The sequence below is a fragment of the Lithobates pipiens genome, unplaced genomic scaffold (assembly GCF_037356315.1).
Source record: "Lithobates pipiens isolate NorthernLeopardFrog02 unplaced genomic scaffold, aLitPip1_a1.2 Scaffold_18, whole genome shotgun sequence".
In the NCBI taxonomy this organism is placed as follows: Eukaryota; Metazoa; Chordata; class Amphibia; order Anura; family Ranidae; genus Lithobates; species Lithobates pipiens.
This window is the reverse complement of record NW_027507758.1, coordinates 500,594,550-500,615,160: the sequence shown is the minus strand read 5'-3', so window position 1 is coordinate 500,615,160 and position 20,611 is coordinate 500,594,550. Positions and strand designations below refer to the sequence as shown.

The window sequence follows — 20,611 nt, the reverse complement described above, 5'->3', positions numbered from 1 at the left end:
CAAAATGTATTCTGCTACATTTCTTTGGTGGAAATAACCCAAATCAGCAAATATTATTGAATCAGTAGGAGAGTTATAGAGTCTACAAACTATGGTATATATTTATATCTGAAAATTGATCAATCCTGATGTACTAATGGCCTAATTTCTTGAGGCCCAAAAATGGCAGAACAATACAAATACCCCCAAAATGACTCCTTTTTGAAAAAGTAGACAGTCCAAGGTATTTAGAAAGATGCATAGCAAGTTTTTGGAGTTGTAATTTTTATGTCACAATTTTTTGGAAAATTAAGAAAAATGTTTTTTTGTTTTTTTTTTTACATTTTTTATATACTGTCACCAGTGCAGGCCATTGTCATCATATAACTTGAGCGGCGGCGATCAGGGACACTGACTGGTGACAATATGTTAAAAAGAAACAATAATACTTTTTTTTTTTATATTATATATTTTTTTTTTTTTTACATACAGTGACCAGAGTAATACAGTGTTACCATAGTAGCACTGTACTACATTGGGAAGGTGATGAGGGTTTTTCCTTTTATTTTTACACACTATGATGGTTTATGACTGAATTTTAGAGATATTAGTAACCATTTTTTTTCGGAATAAAAACTATTCATTCATAAATGTGTCATCCTCGGAACGTTTATCAAACTGGGGTTCCGTCGTAAAAAAACTCCTTACGGAACAAATAGACACTTTACTTTTAGACATTCATGACATGGAACAAATTCATAAGGACTTGCTAGATGCACAGGCAGGAGACAAACTCTCAGATTTCAGAAATAAGCTGAATTCACTGTTAACAGGCCAAGCCAAGGCAAAACTCCTCCGGTGTAGGCAAGTGTTTTATAAATTCGGTAATAAACCCGGGAAAATCGTGGCAAATACTAGGGCAAAGAAAATATCACACGTATTAAGACACCAGACGATACCCTGGTTACCAGGAGTGAGGTTATAAGCTCCACATACGGTGGTACAGAACCCTAGCCAAACTGCATAGAATGTGCCCACAGGTCCCAAATACATGTGGGCACTGTGGGGAATCTGTGAGGACCCTTCCACACATTTTCTGGGAGTGCACAAAATTGAATAGCTTTTGGACAGATGTAGAAGCTACTATTAAAACGCTGAGTGTCACTCAGTAGGAATCCAACAGCCTATCCATTGAATGGCACCCCAATGTCAAACAAGAAATTTAAGATCTCGTTACTGAGGCATTTGTTTACAGCTGCTATGGCCTATATTCCGGCTCTGTGGAAAAGTACTTGTTCCCCTACAATTTCATATTGGAAGATGAGAATCACAGATATCCAAGTTATGGAGAGTCTTGCCATGACTTTGAAGGATCAAGACGACAAATACTGGAAGATCTGGACTCCCTATTTCTTCTACAGGGAGCAGATGCTTCTGGTCTCACAGCCAGTGGAGCATCCTGTGAAGTGAATGGGGCAATGAAGCCCCCCATCCCTTTTTGTTTTTCACCTCCCGCTTGCCTTATTACCCTGCGCTCTTTCATCTTTTTCTGTTCTTTTGCCTTACTGAGACCAGTAGTTTAGGCCGCTCTCTCTGATATTCTAAACAATTAAAAAAAATTGTTCAGGGAATTCACCAAGACCTGGGATTAAGCATCCGGGATTACAGAATGGGGCATAGAGCTGAGTAGGTTAGTTTTTAGGTGCTTACCAGTTGATATAATGAGTATTAAATACGGACTATGCTGGGATGTATCTGGTGCTATCTTTGTAACCATTTATTTAAAGGTCAAGGAATTGTACAAAACCATTATCAAAAAGAATAAAAAATAAAAAAACTATTAATTTAGTGATTACTATTGTGATAGAGCTAAATCACATGGTAAAGAAAGGCTTTGAATTAAAGCCTGTCATTGTGTACAACTGTCATGTGATTGGTAATAGTTATCACATGGTACTGCCAGCAAGCCGGTACAGTGGTCTGTCATCGGCCGTATCCAGTGGATAGAGCGGGTGACAGGTCATGCCGGAGCATGGTCCGTGGGCTCCCGCCCGGCCTATTGTACAATGAGTAACAACAAGGGGTTAAAGTGGTTGCTAAAGTTCTATGCAATATTATACAAAACCGTCTTTGTCCAACATATTTGGGTGATTCCAAATAAATGTACCTTGGACTCCTTAAAGGTCGGCGGCTCCATTCTTGTTTTTCTACCTTATCACAAGGTTGCTTATTAAAAAAAATAGTCCAGCCCTGTAAAAGAAGCCCAACTATGCTTACCTTTCCAATAGCCTGTGTTTCAAAATACTGTCACTTCACTACTCTAAGGCTAGGTTCACATTGCTGCGATGCGGGAACGCCGCGAATCCGCGGCGTTTTCCCGCATCGCATACCTCCCGCCGGCAGTTCACACTGCCCTATGCGGACGGCTGGGGGTGTCAATGTTATGTTAATGACACCCCCAGATCCGTCGGCATATCGCAGTGCGATCTGCCGACTCGCACAGGAATCGGATCGCATGGTGTGAACCCCCATGCGATCCGATTCCGTTGCGGACCCAAAAAAGGGTCCCGTGCGAGTTTGCTGCGGGACCGCTGCGAGTTCAGCCATACTATCTGTATGGCTGAACTCGCAGCGCTACGGAGATCGGATGTGATTTGCTGTGCGAATCACATCCGGTTCTCCCCCCGCAGCGGTGTGAACCCAGCCTAAAGGACGTTCGGGGCAGTCTTTAATGCAGGGCAAAAGGGGCAACTGCCCAGGGCTCTGCGCTGCCCACCCCTTAACCTCCTCACTTAACCTCCTCACTGCCCCTGGTGCTGGGCACTGATTCTGTACTTCCAAGTGACAGCGCTCTTCTTCTAGCGGCTGCTCTAATAATTCTGGTACATACACGATCTATGAGAGCAGAGGAGGAAGGGGTGGGCAGTCTACAGAGGAAGCTGCCTCAGGCTGCATGGACATCAGAGGAAAACATGCTGTGAGTAGCATTTGGGACAGAGTAAAACTCCTGTACTTGAATGGGGGGGGGCTTTGTGGAAGGAGAGTCTTGCCTTGTACTTGGGGGGAGTGGAGTGTGGAGCTCCGCACCCACATCATGAGTTTTTATGTGTGTTTTTGTAAAACCTACAAACCTTTTAATAAAAAAATATTTGAGCAAAAAAAAAAAAAGTTTTCCTTTAGATATACTTAACTTAATCTGTCCTAATACTGCAATTTTATACTAAAACATGAAGATAGCTTGCAACAGGACTGATTATCACGATAATGTGGTGCTTACTGCATAAAAAAAATAATATAAAATTATAAATAAATAACTAATCAAAGTGACAACTAGTGCAAATACACTTCATCCCAAGTAAAGTGCAAAGTATATGGGATGAAGTGTATTTGCACGTTGTGGATTCACTAAATTAATTGGATTATCTTTTTATCTCATTAGTCTGCTGAATTGCATACTTCTTTGGATTAATAATTTTTTGCACATCTAATTCACTGAGTGTTATTTGCACATTGGATATTGCCAATTGCACATTTGCTATTTTGCTCATTGGATTATTTGAATTTTGTATATTTTTTGCACATTGCGGTATTTGGACTAGTTGTGTCACTTTGAATAGTTATTTATAATTTTATATAATTTTTTTATGCATTAAGCCTCACATTATCTTGAGAACACTTTTCATGTTGGCAGCTGCTCACCTTTGATTCCCTATTGGTTTGCGCATGTTTACTTGCAACAGGACTGTGTGTCATTGGTTTACATGAGGGTGGCGAGCATGTCAGAACATAATAACAGTGCCAAAGCAAGCAGGAGGCAGGTAATGTCACAAAGTCTGCAGAATTGCCTTAGCAAGTGGTGTGACCTTCCTAAGAATATACAGCTTTTAAAAAAAATAAAAAAATTAAAAATTAAAAAAAGGTAAAACAGTGCCAACATATGTGTTTTCGATGTACATTTGGCTTTTTTTTTAGCTCCCCTTTACCTCACAGGTATATGGTTAGTCAGGAGCATCTCTGCCATGTTGATCAGCTCAGAGGTAGATTCTTGCACTGGGTCAATAAAGAGGACCTAAAGAAAGATAAGAATGAACATAACTAGACTTTTTTACAGCCTTTAATATAACTGTGCTCAAATGTAAAAACAAAAACAATTAGACTGAAGACCCCAATCACCACAGGTAATGGCTGGCTGTGTGGACAGCCACGAAAACCTGTCATTAAAAGCTGTCATTATAATGAACAGGCCAGTGGCTGTACCAAGTCACTCAGAGCCGCAGTAGGAATCAGGACATTTCTACCGCTACAAATCTGCACCAGCCTAAATTTACCAGTGTGAATGTAGCCTAAGGCCCAGTTCACACAAGCCGACATCCCATCGCGACTGCAGCACGCGACTTCTTTAATAGACATCAATGCAAGTTGTGCTGAAGTCGGACCAAAAGCAGTGCAGCAACCTTTTTCTAAGTCAGAGCGGCTCAAGTTGCTCCTATCAGAACGGTTCCATTGAATTTACTGAGCCGCGATTTGTCATGCGACATGTGCTCTCAAAGTCTGAGTGCATGTCGCACCAGTATGCGCTGGGCCCAAATGTGACAGATATACCCTGGAACAATTGTAGGAGAAACGAAAAGACAAATAAAAGCATTATTTTTTGCCCCGATTTTTTACATTTGAAGATCCAGTGGTCTGGACGAAATTTGAGATTAAAAAGATTGGTAATGTTGGCTGCTGAAATCATTTGATGAACTGAAATCTCGACATCAGTTGCCAAATACCCATATTTTTGGTATATACAACTAAGACACGCATACCATACACAGTTTCCCTGCGACTATTTGGCTTATGAGTGTGTGTAGATCTGTGGGAGTCGTGGTCCCGGATTTGGACACGGAGGATTGGGAGGATGTCTGGGATGCACCTTTACCAGACTAATCTCGGGCCGTGACCAATTGATCCACTACAAATGTTTGCATCGTATTTACATGACCCCGGCAAAGATAGCTAGAATTTTTGGTTCAGTCACCTCTTCTTGCTAGCATTGTTCTGCAAGGGGGGCCAACTGTATGCATATCTTCTGGGATTGTCCTGGTATACAGAAATACTGGAAGGATGTTTTGATGTGTATACAGGAGGTGACAACTGTCTCTCTAAATCATTCTAAAAGGCACTGCCTTGCTCAGACTGGTGGATGATCTGGCCCGCACTACAGCAATACAGACCTTACTTAATTATTTTTTCATGTTAGAAAATGCATAGTTCGGTCTTGAAAGATTTCTACTCCTCCATCGGTAAAGTCCTGTAAGCCCTTGTACACACGGTCGGACATTCCGACAACAAAATCCAGATTTTGTCTGACGGATTTTGGCCGAAACTGGTGTTGCATACACACGGTCGGACAAAGTTGTTGGAAAATCCAATCGTTGGTAACGTGATGACATAATTTAGTTACGACGGGACTACGTTCATGCTAGTAGCCAATAGCTTTGGTATAGGAATTTGTTCTGAGCATGCGTGTCACTTTGTCTGATCGGAATTCTCTACAAACGATCGGACAAAGTCTGATCGGATCATGTTGTCAGAAAATTTTATAGCCCAGCTCTAAAACTTTGTCGGTCGGATATTCAGACGGAAACAGTCCGATGGAGCCCACACACGGTCGGATTATCCGACAACACGGTCCAATCGGGCATTTTCCATCAGAATGTCCGACCGTGTGTACAAGGGCTAAGGCTTCAGTGAATAGGGTCCTACACTATACCCTTATACCCTATAAAGCCACATATTTGAACAGGGGGGCGCTTCTCAAATTTGATAAGGTCTGGGGCAGTTGGATGGCCTCACCTCTCACTGTAAAAGACTAGTTTTACTTTTAACCTTTTATTAATGTTATCCTTTTTGTTCCATGTGACGTTCTGATTTGCACCTCATCACCTCCAACAAGGCGGGTTGGTGGTCTCTCTACAATACTGAATGGTGGGACACACAAATTGTATTCTCTGGAGAGTGTGGGTAGTTAAAAAAAATCTCAAAGTTCATCAAAGGAATCCTTGTCTGTAAATGGAATATCCAGAAGACTTCCCTCTCACCTAAAGGCATCTCCCCCTTTTTGGGGCAATGATTTTTTCTATGCCCTATATTTGTAAGGCAGAGGATTTGCCCCAACCACACCCGTAAAATGTTTTGCCACATTATTGATAACTTGCCCATATCTTTTATTCATTGCTTTATTTTATATTAAAAAAAAAAAAAAAGTTTAAGCAGCTGCCTTAAAATCTAAACTAGCCATGAAAAACCTTTTCTACTTACAAAGTTATGGAAGTTTTTGCGGATCTGTCGGATGACTCCAGGAAAGGTAGGCCGCAGAAGTTCTTGAACGCTGGATGGCCACGAGTTGTATCTGCTGTCAGTCTCCAGATTGTTCACCCACTACAATGCAAGCAGACATTGACATAAATGTAATACAAAGAGGAAGTCATAACAGCGAACAAAATCACAGAGGCCAACATTTTGCTTTAAGTGAAACAAATCTTATTAGGAGCAGCGTTACAATATATTTAAAAGCAACTCCAGGAAACATTTGAAACCATTTATTAAATGTTATCCAAGAACAAGTCAGAAAGTCTACTCAATTTACCTTGGTCCGAACTTTGTAATCCAGAAAAGTAAAATTTTAGGAAGCCTCAATACGTATATCTGGGTGGACCTTCAGCCAGTAGTTACAAAATTCTGTCCCTTATAACATCCCTTTCTTACTCTGTGTAAAAGACTACAAGGCAACTACAACAAGCAGGAACCATCTGGTCTGCACACTCACAAGGCTCATCAATTTCCAGTGTGCATGAGGCTTTACATCTGTGTCCCCATCAGTCTCCCCATACATCTGTGTCCCCATTAGTCTCCCCATTTATCTGTGTCCCCATCAGTCTCCCAAATTATCTGTGTCCCCATCAGTCTCCCCATTCCTCTTTGTCCCCATCAGCCTCCCCATACATCTGTGTCCCCATCAGTCTCCCCATTCCTCTTTGTCCCCATCAGTCTCCCCATTCCTCTTTGTCCCCATCAGCCTCCCCATATATCTGTGTCCCCATCATTTTCCCCATACATCTGTGTCCCCATAATTTTCCACATATATCTTTGTCCTCATCAGTCTCCCCATACATCTGTGTCCCCATCAGTCTATCCATACATCTGTGTCTCCATCACTCATCAGGGTATCCCCACATATGTTTGTATCCCCATCAGAGCCACCTCCCCCCCCAAATGTGTGTCCTCATCAGAGCCATCACCCCCCCCCCCCAGATTTGTGTCCCCATCAAAGCCATCATTACCCCCCCAAATTTGTGTCCCCATTAAAGCTAATCAACCAAGCCCCCACACATTTGTAACCATCTCACATCAGCCCCCCTGCATGTGTACTTTACCAGCACGTCTCAGACATTACACTGCCTGTGTAGACGTGCTGCACCTCCCAACTCCAGCCCCGCTGGTATTATGCACTAGTTACTGGCAGGAGCAGGAGGGTGGCAACAGGTCTGCACTAAAGCACTTCACTGGCTGCCCACGGTCCCAGCAGCCAACACAGTGAGATGCCGGGAGAGATTGCGGAGGTGACTATGGAGGACTCCAGCTGCGGGCCAGAAGAAATGGCTTGGCGGGCCGGATGTGGCCCTTGGGTCGTACTTTGGAGACCCCTGTTCTAGATAGTACACAAACAAGGTTACAACATTTTAATTCTGAATGATTTATTAGCTATAGCCAACAGACCCCATAACTATCTCCGCCATTTTCCAAACAACAGGCCATGTAATCATAGTTACATAGTTAGTAAGGTTGAATAAAGATGCCAGTCCATCCAGTTCAACCTAAGTGAGTGTCTACAATTGTCCCTATCCCTGTACATTGCACACTCACATCAGTCCCTACCCTCAAGGAGCCCACAATCCAAGGTCCCAATTCATATACTAGGGCCAATTTTGAACAGAAGCCAATTAACCTACCTGCATGTCTTTGGAGTGTGGGAGGAAACCGGAGTACCCGGAGGAAACCCATGCAGGCACAGGGAGAACATGTAAACTCCAGGCAGGTAGTATCGTGGTTGGGATTCGAACCAGTGACTCTTTTTACTGCTAGACGAGAGTGCTAACCACTACACCACTGTGCCGCCCAATCAGGCATAATTAATATTACCGTCACTTTAACACTAATGATTTCAACATTTACATCCAAGCATTAGGTAAGCCTGTGATGACATATACCTTTATGAACAATGATCAATGAAAGGTAAAAAGAGTGGTGAAAGTTACCATTATAGCGTGGTTTCGAATATCCACAGCATAGTCTGCATTAGATGGCTGGATGTTAAGTTTGAGGACATTATGCAATGCTGGACCTTCTATACCCAATCGGTGGAGACCCTCCATCACCCGAGCCTCATTACGCAGGACATCAAATAAACTTTATGCAATAGACAAGATGAAAAAAGATATTATGAGTCATATAAGTAGACAACAAAATGAGAATTAACATCTCAGAATGTGTTTGAAGATACACATGCAAAAAATATTAAAATGACATATATATAATGATTAATTTAAAAAACATCAGTGTAAAAATAAGCAAATTTACCAAATGGGAAAACCTGGCATGTCTACTAAGCCTAATGGCCCGAACACACAATTTGAAAATTGGACGACAGATCGTCTGAATTTTTTCACTTAATAGTAGTAAGTAGAAATTAAATAGGCTACTAAAGTCAAGAAAAAAAAAATCAGAAGTGATGTCATGTGTTGTAATGTATTTGTATTGAATTTTCGGATGACAACTGTATGGATGAAATGAAAATCGTACGATCTGTTATTGCACGAGGAAAATTTTTGTGCTTGTCCAATCTAATAATATCGGATGAATTGGTGTGATCTGCTCTCGAAAGCTCTGCACTAACGATCTGGTTATTGTACGATCGTACCTAAAGCGATATTTTTTATCCGATTTTCGGATTGTGTGTACAGACCATTAGGTTTCTCGTTTTCCATGTACATAAGTGTTTAAAGTGACTTTGTCAAGGGCACTGCGGTCCCATTGCTTTGTTGGCCCAAAAAATTATGAGTGGTCATCAGAACAGCAATAGTGGGGAGATCTTCCAAAGGGGACACTAGGTTTGATGACTCTGATGACTACCAGGGATTTTTTCCTAACCTTGGAGGGACTTCCTCTCACTTCATGTGTTGGCTATCAGACAGGAAGTTAAAGAAAATCTCCACAATGGGACAAAGATGCCAAAAAGAACTGACAGGCATTATATCTGTCCCTTTCTCTACCCAAGATGGAAAAAAAAAAAAAAATAAAAGCTTTGCCTCAGTTCCACTTTATATTCTCTCACTTTATTTTTGTATTCAGCTCCATGCTCATCATACCTGAAGATGTCTTGGCTGTCCAGATCAATAAGCATTCCATTAATAAACAGAGCAGAGTCTCCAGGATGTAGGCCTAGGTTATTCTTAAAATACTGAAGAAGAATCATAAAAGAATATCTCATGTATAATATGCTTACAAAACCATTATCATACCAACAAACACAAAAATGATGTGTGTGTATATACAAATATTTGTCCCTTTATACAGTATGATTTTTACAATTAAAACATCTCTTTTTAATAAAAAAACAATATAGCCCAATGGGAATATGTACAATATGTAGAACATAACCATGGCCATAGAACAGTCATTGCACATGTCTCAAGCCTGAAGAATTTCCTACTGGGACTAATATGGTAGTGCTAAATAAAGAGGCACTTGAAAATAAGGCCAATGTAGTTATTTATATAGTCATTCCCTTCACAAGATATTTTAAATAAAGTTCATTCAGCACTGCTTTTCCATCTTTCTAAACATAGATCTGTATAAACTTGTTTATAATAAGACATTGCAAAGGCAATGGTAATGTGCAAAGTGCAATAACCAGATTTGACCTTCTTTTTCGTTTATGGCAGGGGTCTCCAAACTTTCAAAACAAAGGGCCACTTTACTGTCCTTTTGACTTCATGGGGGCTGGACTAGGCCAGTGGGAGTAGAAAATGTCCTTGTGTCTAGTGGGAGTAAACAATGCCCTATCTTTGGTGTCAATGGGAGGTCTAGTGTCCCATCATTGGTGTCATTTGGAGGAATTGTAATCTCTCTGTCAGTGGGAGGAATTGTGCCCCTTTGATGACATCAGTGGGAGGAATGGTGCCCCATTGTTGGTGTCAGCGTCAGAAATTATGCTCCATTGTTGGGGTCAGTGGATGGAATAGTGTCCAAGGGGCAGATAAAGGCAAGCAAAGAGCCACAGTTTGCAGACCACTTGTTTAGGGTAATCCAAACCATGAAAGAGAATTGCTGATTGGTTGCTACTTTGTATTTTACCCTATGAAACAAACCAGACAAGAGTAAGCAATGAAATCGTCGTCATTACCTCATGCCTGACCACTATCTGTAGGTACTTTCATCATATAGAATCTAGAGCAGTGCCTTTCTACAACAGAAAGGATTCACATTACTCACTTTTTGATTTTCTTCTACTTCTTTCCTCAACGCAGGATCAACGGCAGTCTTTGTTAAAGCTCTGAAAAAGGAAATTAAATTAAAACACTGTAAATGCATAGATGTTATTTATTATAAACATTTCCTGGCCCATAGAAATGCTAGAGGCAGCTACTAGTTCTACAATGTGATCTGCCTGTCCGAACACTGCTTTGGCTGGAGATGTAGCAGCCCTCGCTGATACAATTACAGCTTAGCTAAAGAATACCGACAGAGAGATGTGATCAAGTTGCATGTCTTAACCACACTATTAAAGTGGTTGTAAACCAGGGGTAGGGAACCTCGGCTCTCCAGCTGTTTTGAAACTACAAATCCCATAATGCCTCTGTTCCCTACCCCTGTTGTAAACCCTCCTCCACAACTTTGTCCCATGTAAATCAGCATAAAAAACCCTAATGAACACTGCTTGTAGATATCTCCTTACTTGCTTAGTATTGTTGTAATCTTTTTTGTTCTTTAGAATGACGTCACTGAGCATGCCCAGATCTCCCCTGATTTAGGGCACACTCTCTATGTGCTTATCTATCTGTTATCAGGACTACGCACACTACTGAAATCCCAGGAGACTTCATAATCACTCTGAACTTCCTCCTACACCCCATGTGGCCATGTGACATCACATGCAGTGTAAAACAGGGCATGGGACAGCATTACTGCAGTCTTATCAGCTGAAGCTGATAAGACTCACAAAGGCAAACATTAGATAATCAGCACAAGTAAATACTATGAAATAAAACAAGTCAGCTATGAACAGGGAAGCAGGGTTGCCACAGAAACGTTGGATTGAGAAGGAGGCTTGGTTAGCAGTACAAGAAGTGCTCAATGTAAGGGCGGAAATACACTTCACTGTGGACTCAGAAAACAATACTTAAGATGGCGCTGCCTAACCCCTGGAAACAAGTTTTTTAAAGTTTCTTTAAACAGTAAGTAATATGCGATTTGGGCTGGATTACAGTGGCTATAGTTTGATAATTACTCATTATAATGAACTAAATGAAAAGAAGCATCAGGGCCGGTTCACACAGGGGGCGACACGAGGCGACACGACTTGCCGTGCCGCGATCTGACAAGTCGCCCCCGTTCTGTACAATGGAACCGTTCTGAGAGGAGCGACTCGAGTCGCTCCGACTCAGAAAAAAGGTTCCTGTACTACTTTTTGGCGACCTCGGGGCGACTTGCATTGACTTCTATACAGAAGTAATTTGCAAGTCGCCGCTGAGGTCGCGGCAGGTCGCGGCGAGGCAAGTCGGTGTCGCCTCGCATTGCCCCCTGTTTGAACCGGCCCTCAGAGTGGGAGAGTTTACTTCCTCTTTAAAGAACACCTATAGACTTTATAAATAGTTTTTTTTTTTAAACAAACATGTAAAAAATATCAGCTAAGAGGACCCTAGGCATCATGTGACTGACCTTAAGACAACTAAAAAAAGAGAAAGTATAAAAAGGAAGGGAGGACGGTTGAAGCCCAGAACTGGATTTTAATGTTTTAAAAAAAAAATGTTTTTATATAATAGTTTATGTTGCTACTTTTATACATGGGCAGTCACTTTACTCATTACATAAGTAGGCTGATTAATTTATTTTAATAGTTAGGTATTATAATATTTCAATTAACCCCACTACATCTGATAGCCCGAGGAAAAGTCCTCTTTGTCTGTCTGGGATTTCAGTGTAGCAGAGGCATGTTATGAGCATACTTCATTTCTTGTTCTCATTTTGTTCTGTACTAGCAGCATTTTTAAGGAGGCTAAACGTGGGGGAAATGTACATGTATGGCAAAGACATATTGAATATCTCAAAAATACAGTTTAAAATTCTACACCACAGATCCTTGATACCAAATGGGAATTTTTAGATCTGTCTCTCAACCTTTTTATACCAGAGGACACAAAATGCTTTTTAAGTCTTAAGGAACTTCTTTTTAAATGTGACTATATCTATAACGTATGTCACCATAACGTGAGTTATAAATATAATAATAAATTAAAGAATAAAGAATGTGAGGATCTAGCTCAGTGGTCATCAACCCTGCCCTCAGGGCCCACTAACAGGCCAGGTTTGCAAGATAACTGAAATACATTACAGGTGATCTCATTTGCTGCTCAGTGATTGCAGTATTCTAGTCTGCATCTCCCCAAGGTAATACATAAAACCTGGTAATACATAAAACCCTTGTGCTCTATGCGAAAAAAGAAAAAAAGAAAAAAAAAAAGCATGAAATGAAACCAATCATAATAATGACTGAAATAGAACTGTGAACTATGACCACTCCCACTTCAAGATCAGATCGCTGCGGCAATCTATGAGGATGTTTTGCCTCTCCTCCTTTCCCAGCAGCCTTCTGGGAAACACACAGGTCCCAGAAGACTGTAAAACCATTCACAAAGAGTGGGGCAGCTCACACATGCACAGAAGGCTTCACTGTTGGTTTCCCTTACCTAAGGCACCAGTGCCTGCACCCAAAGCCGAATGAATAATCGGCTCTGGTGGGGACTTCGCTGGATCCCTGGACAGGTAAGCGTCCTTATATTAAAAGTCAGCAGCCACAGTATTTTTTTTGGGGGGGGGGGGGGGGGTTGGGGAGACTAGAGCTCCTCTTTAAGTAGTTACTTCCCTGAGAGATAAAAAAGGAGGGGCTTCACTGGTCCCACAATGCTGACTCTGCCAAGTGCTGATCCTGGAACTATGCAGGCACTGTCAGTCCAGAGATCCACCACTAGTACCTACTACTATTCAAGGAAACCCTGGCAACCTCTGAAGGATGCCCAGAGTTCCACATAACCCTGGCTGAAAAAGTCTGGTCTAGATTTTAATTTACAAAAGATCATTGTGACTAAATTTCAACAGCACAAAACACATCTGCACATATTCATTTCTTCTAAATTATAAAGAAGATATATTTTATTTAACCACTTTAAAACCAGGTCTATTTTTCAAACTTGTTGATTACAAGTTAAAATATGTTCTTTTGCTAGAAAATTACTTAGAACCCCAAACATTATACTTTTTTTTTTCTAACACCCTAGAGAATAAAATGGCAGTTTTTGCAATACTTTTTGTCACATTGTATTTGCGCAGCGGTCTTACAAGCCCACTTTTTTTGGAAGAGATTCACTTTTTTGAATTAAAACAATAAGCAAACAGTAAAGTTAGCCCAATTTGTTTTATATACTGTGAAAGATGATGTTACATTGAGTAAATTGATACCCAACATGTAACGCTCGCCAGCTCGTGGAATGGTGACAAACTTTTACTCTTAAAAATCTCCATATGTGATGTTTAAAAAATTCTACAGGTTGCATCTTTTGAGTTACAGAGGAGGTCTAGGGTTAGCATTGTTGCTATCACTCTAAAGATCGTGGCAATACCTCACATGTGTGGTTTGAACACAGTTTTCATATGCGGGCGCTACTCACATATGCGTTCGCTTCTGCACGCTCAGCAGGGTGGGGCACATTTAAAAACAAAAAAATGTCTTATTTTATTAAGCTTTTATTTAGAATTTTCACACTCTTTTTTTTTTTAAATTGTGTCATTTTTATTCCTATTATAAGGAATGTAAACATCCCTTTTAATAGAAAAAAGCATGACAGGCAGGACATCTTAAATATGAGATCTGGTGTCAAAAAGACCTCAGATCTCATATTAACACTAAAATGCAATAAATAAATAAAAAATGAAATGTCATGTGAAAAAAAAAATGTTGCTTTAAGAGCTATGGGCAGAAGTGACGTTTTGACATCGCTTCTGCCCTGCAATGGTAAGGAAACGGGTGGGAGCCATCTTCCCCTCACTCATCTCCATAGTTACCTAACAGGAGACAGGACATGATCGCCTCTGCCGCTGCCGGAGGCTCCGGTAAGCAGCAGAGGGCCCCTCTTCCTCCACCGATAAAATCCGCCACAAAGACCACTTTTATCTGAAAGCAGACCGCCTGCTGAAGAAGAGGAAAAAGCCTTCTGTGTGCAGCAGCTCCCCTCAGCCCCCCTAACACTTACCTGAGGTTCCTCTCTGTCCAGCGATGTACACGAGTGTCTCAGCCATCCAGATTCTCCTTCCTAGTTGGCGGCGACACAGCAGCAGTGCCACTGGCTCCCGCTGCTGTCAATCAAAGTCAGCTAGCCAATCTGGGAAGAGAGGGGTGGGGTTGGTTCGGGGCTATGTGTCTGAATGGACACAGGGAGCTAGGACTCAGCTCGGGTGCCCCTATAGCAAGCTGCTTGCTGTGGGGGGCACTCAACAGGAGGGAGGGGCCAGGATCACAGAAGAGGGACCCGAGAAGAGGAGGATCCAGGCTGCTCTATGAAAATCCCCTGCAACATAGCAGGCAAGTATAACATGTTTGTTATTTTTATAGGGAAAAAAAACAAGCCTTTACAATCACTTAAAGACTGCCCAACACATATATACTGCAGCAGGTTGGCTCTATTGTACGAAACAACATACTTGTACAACGTTTTATGCAATATATAGTGTGGGCGCACACCCGCTGTACGGAGGAGGAGCCCATGTGCGTGCCCGGCGGACCCAATGTCCGCAGCCCACCCAAGGTCGCAGTACAGAGAGGCAGAACGGGGATCTGCCTATGTATGCAAGGCAGATCCCTGTTCTGACAGAGGACAACATGGAGATTTTCTGTTCCTAGTGATCAGGAATAGCGATCTCTGTGTAAAAAATATATTTTTTCTTTTTCAAAATAGTCGCTCTTTTTTTTGTTTAAAGTGTAAAAAATAAAAATGGCAGGAGGGGATGAAATATCACCAAAATAAAGCTCTATTTGTGGGGAAAAAAAGGATCTCAAATTTTATCTGGGTGCAGCATCGCATGAACGCGCAATTGACAGTTAAATTAACGCAGTGCCATATAGCAAAACATTTCCTGATCATTAGGGGGATAAATAATTCTGGGGCTGAAGCGGTAGATATATTTTAACCCTAGGTCAAGCAAAAGTTCTGTATAAAATGCTTTGCCCTGTTACTTGCATAGATGTATACTGAGGAGGGCCTGGTACAAAGGTTTATATCTCTTGAAGGACTTTTTGAAACCTTTAAGACTACATTCACACCTAAGCGTTTTCAGCTTGTAAAACGCCAGAAAAAAAAAATGCCAAAAAAACGCCCAACAAGCAAAATCTCATTCATTTCAATGGCTCCTGTTCACATTTGAGCGTTTTGTCACCTGAATAAAAACACCCGAAGCTCAATAAAGTACATGAGCTTCTTTTTAAGCAGATTACAGGTGTTTTTTCTGCTTTTTACATTGGTGGCCTTTTAACCTTTATAAATCTGGGGCAAAAATCATGGTAAAAACGCATGACTTTCTGCCTGAAAAAAAAAAACATGCTATGGTGTGAATGCAGCCTAATGGTTACGAGCATCAAATAATGCCAACACTTTTGGGGGGGGCGTCCTCTTCTTCAGGGCTTGAGCAGTCAATTTTAATAAAATCATGACAGAATGCACTAGGGGACCTGTGTTTGGTGGTTGCAAACCTCAGTGCACTTGTCTCTCTTCTAAACTCAGAGTGTCATGTTTCTCCGCTGCCTGGTTCCGATGTTATCAGAATAACTCGATTCTGGCAGCTTTTCCCGACACCAAGATTTAAAATGGTGATGGGGAGTGAGCTGCAGCACTCAGCCTGTGACTGTTATTCACAGCTGTGAGAAAGGAGGAAACCTTTCTTCTGCATGTTTTCTGAATCATCTACAGAAGAACTTATGTAGGAGGATTTGTTTAATGTCGCCTAATGCATGCTAGTCACTTCTCTGGGTACATGTGAAGGTTTACAACCACTTTAGGGCTTGATGAAGACCAATGTCTTCTGACAGCACTGAAGGCAGCCAACCATTATGTGCAGCCAATAAAATTATGCTTTTGTACTATATGGTGTATATGGACCAGTACCATTTTGTTTCATACAGCTGGTCTCAAGAAACCTTTAAAAAACATTTACTCGGAACGGGATGTGGCGCAAGGCCCTGCTTGAAAGCTGACCACTGCAGCCCCTGAGTAGTGCCTACCTATCCACCTTGGCTACCGTGAGTGATCCCTGCCCTCCCCTGTTTCCTCTGCTATACCCCCCCTCTTTTTTCTCCTTTGACCCTATGGACTGCCTCCATTTTTGCTGCTACCACCCCCTGCATTGGAGAACGCTGTGCTGACTGCCCTCTGCGGTGGCCGCCGCTGAACTCTCTCTGTGCCCTGGACTTACAGTTCCTGCTTCCCCTCCTTTGCCAGCCTCCCATGTACTGCGGCTTGGGTGACGGCCGTTTTGGTGCACCCTTCGACGCCTTCTTTATGGTGAACACCGGTGTGATGGCGCAGATCGTGAGGGGGGACATGCTCTGGGACGTACTACCTTTGCCCTTGTTTCGCTCCATTTTTTACTCTCCCCTCTCTCCCTTCCCTCCTTATTTCTACTGATGCACACGGAGGTAACCATGTACTGCTTGAACTCCTTGTCTCCCCTGTTTGGCCCATTCTTCCACATGCCTGGGTTCCCCCCCCCCCCCCTTTTTTTTTTTTCCCCTGTCTGCCCCACATGCTATGCTTTTATTTGGTCTCTCAGACGACCTGCTGACTCTTGCTCTGGAAATTACACCCCCTGCAACCCGCTGCACTGTCTGCTCTGCAGTTTGTTATAATTGCGCCCATGATTGTTTTGTTTCCCTGGCCAGCAGTCACTACCGCGGCTGCGGCGAGTGACAGTTTTTTTGTTTTGCCCCGCTGGTCCAGAGTAGGCATTGTTATGACTGTTTTTCTGGTTGTATGTGTTTTATATTGTGTTATTTACAGCTGTAATTTTACTGCAAATGTGTTCTTGTTGATGCCAGCCAGGGAGGATCCAGTGGTTGCCCAGGCGTCCTGCATGCCCGAACTTCCTGGGCCGGGGGCCTACACTAGTTTAATCAGTGCCGACATGTTCCATGGCTGCGCTTAAATTTGCAACCTGGAATGTCAGGGGCCTTGGCGCTAAACCCAAGAGATTAGCCGTCCTTACTCACCTCAAACGCCTGAAAGTGGACATCTCGATCCTCGTCGAGACTCACCTTACAGGCCAATCCCAAAGGGCGCTTAGAAAGCCTTGGGTCGGCTGGATGTACAGCGCCCCTCACACTTCCCATTCCCGAGGTGTAGCCATTTTAATTGCTAAAACTGTGCAGTTCCAGTTACATGACCTATGCTCAGACCCTCACGGTAGATTTCTATTTTTACATGCCACTGTGAGCGGCCTGACGATGCTTATTATGGCGTTTTACATACCACCGCCCTTCCAGTTTCAGGCCCTGCACGAGGGTCTCACTTTTATGACCAAATTCCCTACAGTCCCGGTAATCTGGATAGGTGATTTCAACATGACCATCAACCCCGGCCTCGACCGACTTGGCGCACCCGACCGCACATCTTCCCCCCCTCATACCACTAGGTTCGGTAGATTTGCAGCTGAATTGGCTATGACAGACTCCTGGAGACATAAGTATCCAACTGCACAGGCCTTTTCTTGCTTCACTCCCGCCCGCCGCGCTATGTCTCGTATAGACATGGCCCTGCTCTCTCCCTCCCTGCTTCCCGAATTATTGGAGGTCGGCTTTGACGCCAGGGTGCTGTCGGACCACTCCCCATACTGGTTGACGCTGAGGCTGCCTGTGACTGTCCCCCCCCGTGTGTGGAGACTGAACCCCTTCTGGCTTACGGTTATCCCAGGCCTGGAGGACTTACAGAGGGAACTGGTTTTTTTCCTCCGTTCAAACTCGGGATCTGCGTCCCCTGGGTCAATATGGGAATCATTTAAGCTTCATGCTAGGCTGCTCCTGGTCACTCGTATTAACAGGTACAAGGCTAATTCCAGACAGGCATTGACACAGGCTGAGGAGCGCCTGCAGTCCCTTGAGCAACTGTTTGTGATGGATCCTTCCCTGGAACATGCCACCCAGCTCCGCCTCCAGTCCCGCCTGACTGACCACCTTCATTATGAGAAAGCGAAACAGGGCCTGTTCTTTAGTAGACAGCGTGTGTTTGAACACGGCGAGCGGGCGGGCAAACTGCTAGCCTACATGGCCCGGCTGGACCACAGCCCCCCGGTGGTGGTTCAGCTCCGTGGTGCCGCCGACGACCTGATTTCTGACCCTGACCTGATTCTACGTGAGTTTAGAATGTTCTACTCCACCCTATACACCTCCACAACTCGTCACACGCACGCTGACCTCACCCAATTTCTTCACTCCATAGATTTCCCCTCTATCAGCCCAGAGCAGCGATCCCTCCTGGAAGCCCCCATCTCCCCTGACTGTATTGCCGAGGCACTTGCCTCCCTCCCATCCTCCAAGGCGCCTGGCTCGGACGGGCTGCCTCTGGAATTTTATTCTCATTTTCAAGACACGCTAATCCCAGAACTGCACACATTATACACCCATATGTTTGATACAATGTCCCTTCCCGCCTCCATGGGAGAGGCCCTTGTTGTCCTTATACCCAAGCCCGGTAAGGACCCCTGCTACCCAGAGTCGTACCGCCCGATTTCTCTCCTGCAGCTGGACGTAAAAATCCTGGCTAAAATTCTGGCCCTGCGACTCAATAAAGTTGTCCTCAGCCTTATACATCCAGATCAAACGGGGTTCATGCCTAACAAAAACACTGCCTTTAATCTCCGTAGACTCTTTATGAATCTGCAGGCCACTCACGATAACATCGGCTCCCGGGTAGTCGTGAGTCTAGATGCCGCGAAGGCGTTTGACTCCATTGAATGGAGTTATTTATGGGAATGCCTGACTAATTTTGGCTTTGGCCCTAACTTCATTAAGTGGATTCAGCTTTTATATAGCGCTCCCACTGCCCGGATCCAGGTTAATGGCAGGATCTCGGATCCCTTTCCTCTGTCTAGGGGTACTCGCCAGGGTTGCCCGTTATCCCCCCTCCTGTATGCCCTCGCGGTTGAGCCGCTGGCCATTGCCATTCGTGCTCACCCGCAAATTAAGGGCCTGCGTTCGGGCCTCTTGACGGAAACCCTCAGCTTATACGCTGACGATATGTTATTATACCTCGAAGACTCGGGTCCCTCTTTGCAAGCGGCCCTGCGACTGATAGAGCAGTTTGGGGAATACTCTGGACTACGTATTAACTGGTCCAAGTCCCAGATCCTCCCTCTAGACTTGGGTGCCCCGTCCGCTGATCAGGCGGCAATGCCCCTGGTCAGGGCGAGTCAGTTGAAATATTTGGGAGTGCAATGTTCACGATTGCTGACTGACTACAGCCTTTTAAATGTGGAACCCTTATTCACCCTGCTCAAGCAAAAAACCCAGACTTGGTCCCGTCTCCCCCTTGGGGTGATGGGCCATGTAAACTTGGTCAAAATGATCCTCCTCCCCAAGCTGCTCTATGTGTTTTGGCACGCTCCCCTACGCATCCCTCTCAGAACCTTCAAATCCTTGGAGGCCATCTTAAACACGTTTGTTTGGGGCTCGTCTCGACACAAGCTCTCATGGAGTGTTCTGAAATGCCCTACCCACCTGGGCGGCACCGCCATACCAGACCTGTACTATTATTATCTGGCCTCTCAACTGTCCCATTTCTACTATTTTAATCAGATTGACAAAGATCGCTATGCCTCACTGGTATGCTCCCCACACTACACTCTGGTCGTACACCCACTCCGTCTCCTTATGCGTGGCTCCGGGGGACCTTCCGTCCCGATGAGAGACATGCTGTCCCACCATTGTTTGATTTGGCAGCAGGCCGCGTCCATTACTGGGGCCCCTAGGTTTCACTCCCACACCCCCCTTTGGGACAATCCCCTACTTCCCGAGCTCTCTACGATCCCCGACCGCTCTGTGTGGCTGGCCGGGGGCGTTATCTTTCTGTCCCAGGTTATTGCCAATGGCACAGTCAGACCCTTCCAGGCCCTCAAAGCTGACTTCAACCTCCCTAATAGAATGTTTTTTAGGTATCTTCAACTCCGCCATGCCCTTAGCTCTCAGTTTGGCTCCCATATCCCCAGGCTCGAAACACTTCCGATAGCAACAGCCGTGCTAGGTGATGACCCAAAGAAACTGATTTCTTTT

The 20,611-nt window shown here is 43.7% G+C and overlaps 1 protein-coding gene across 3 annotated transcripts in view; it reads right to left on the bottom strand.

Moving 5' to 3' along the window:
- UGGT1 (UDP-glucose glycoprotein glucosyltransferase 1) overlaps window positions 1-20,611 on the bottom strand; it is a 156,235-nt gene that overhangs the window by 97,341 nt on the left and 38,283 nt on the right. For all 3 annotated transcript variants that reach the window (XM_077488664.1, XM_077488666.1, XM_077488665.1), the window contains exons 11-15: window positions 10,519-10,579; window positions 9,393-9,484; window positions 8,283-8,433; window positions 6,286-6,405; window positions 3,963-4,048 (exon numbers count right to left, since the gene is read on the bottom strand). In XM_077488664.1, coding sequence (XP_077344790.1) covers window positions 3,963-4,048; window positions 6,286-6,405; window positions 8,283-8,433; window positions 9,393-9,484; window positions 10,519-10,579 — 510 coding nt within the window. The remainder of the gene's footprint in view (window positions 1-3,962; window positions 4,049-6,285; window positions 6,406-8,282; window positions 8,434-9,392; window positions 9,485-10,518; window positions 10,580-20,611) is intronic.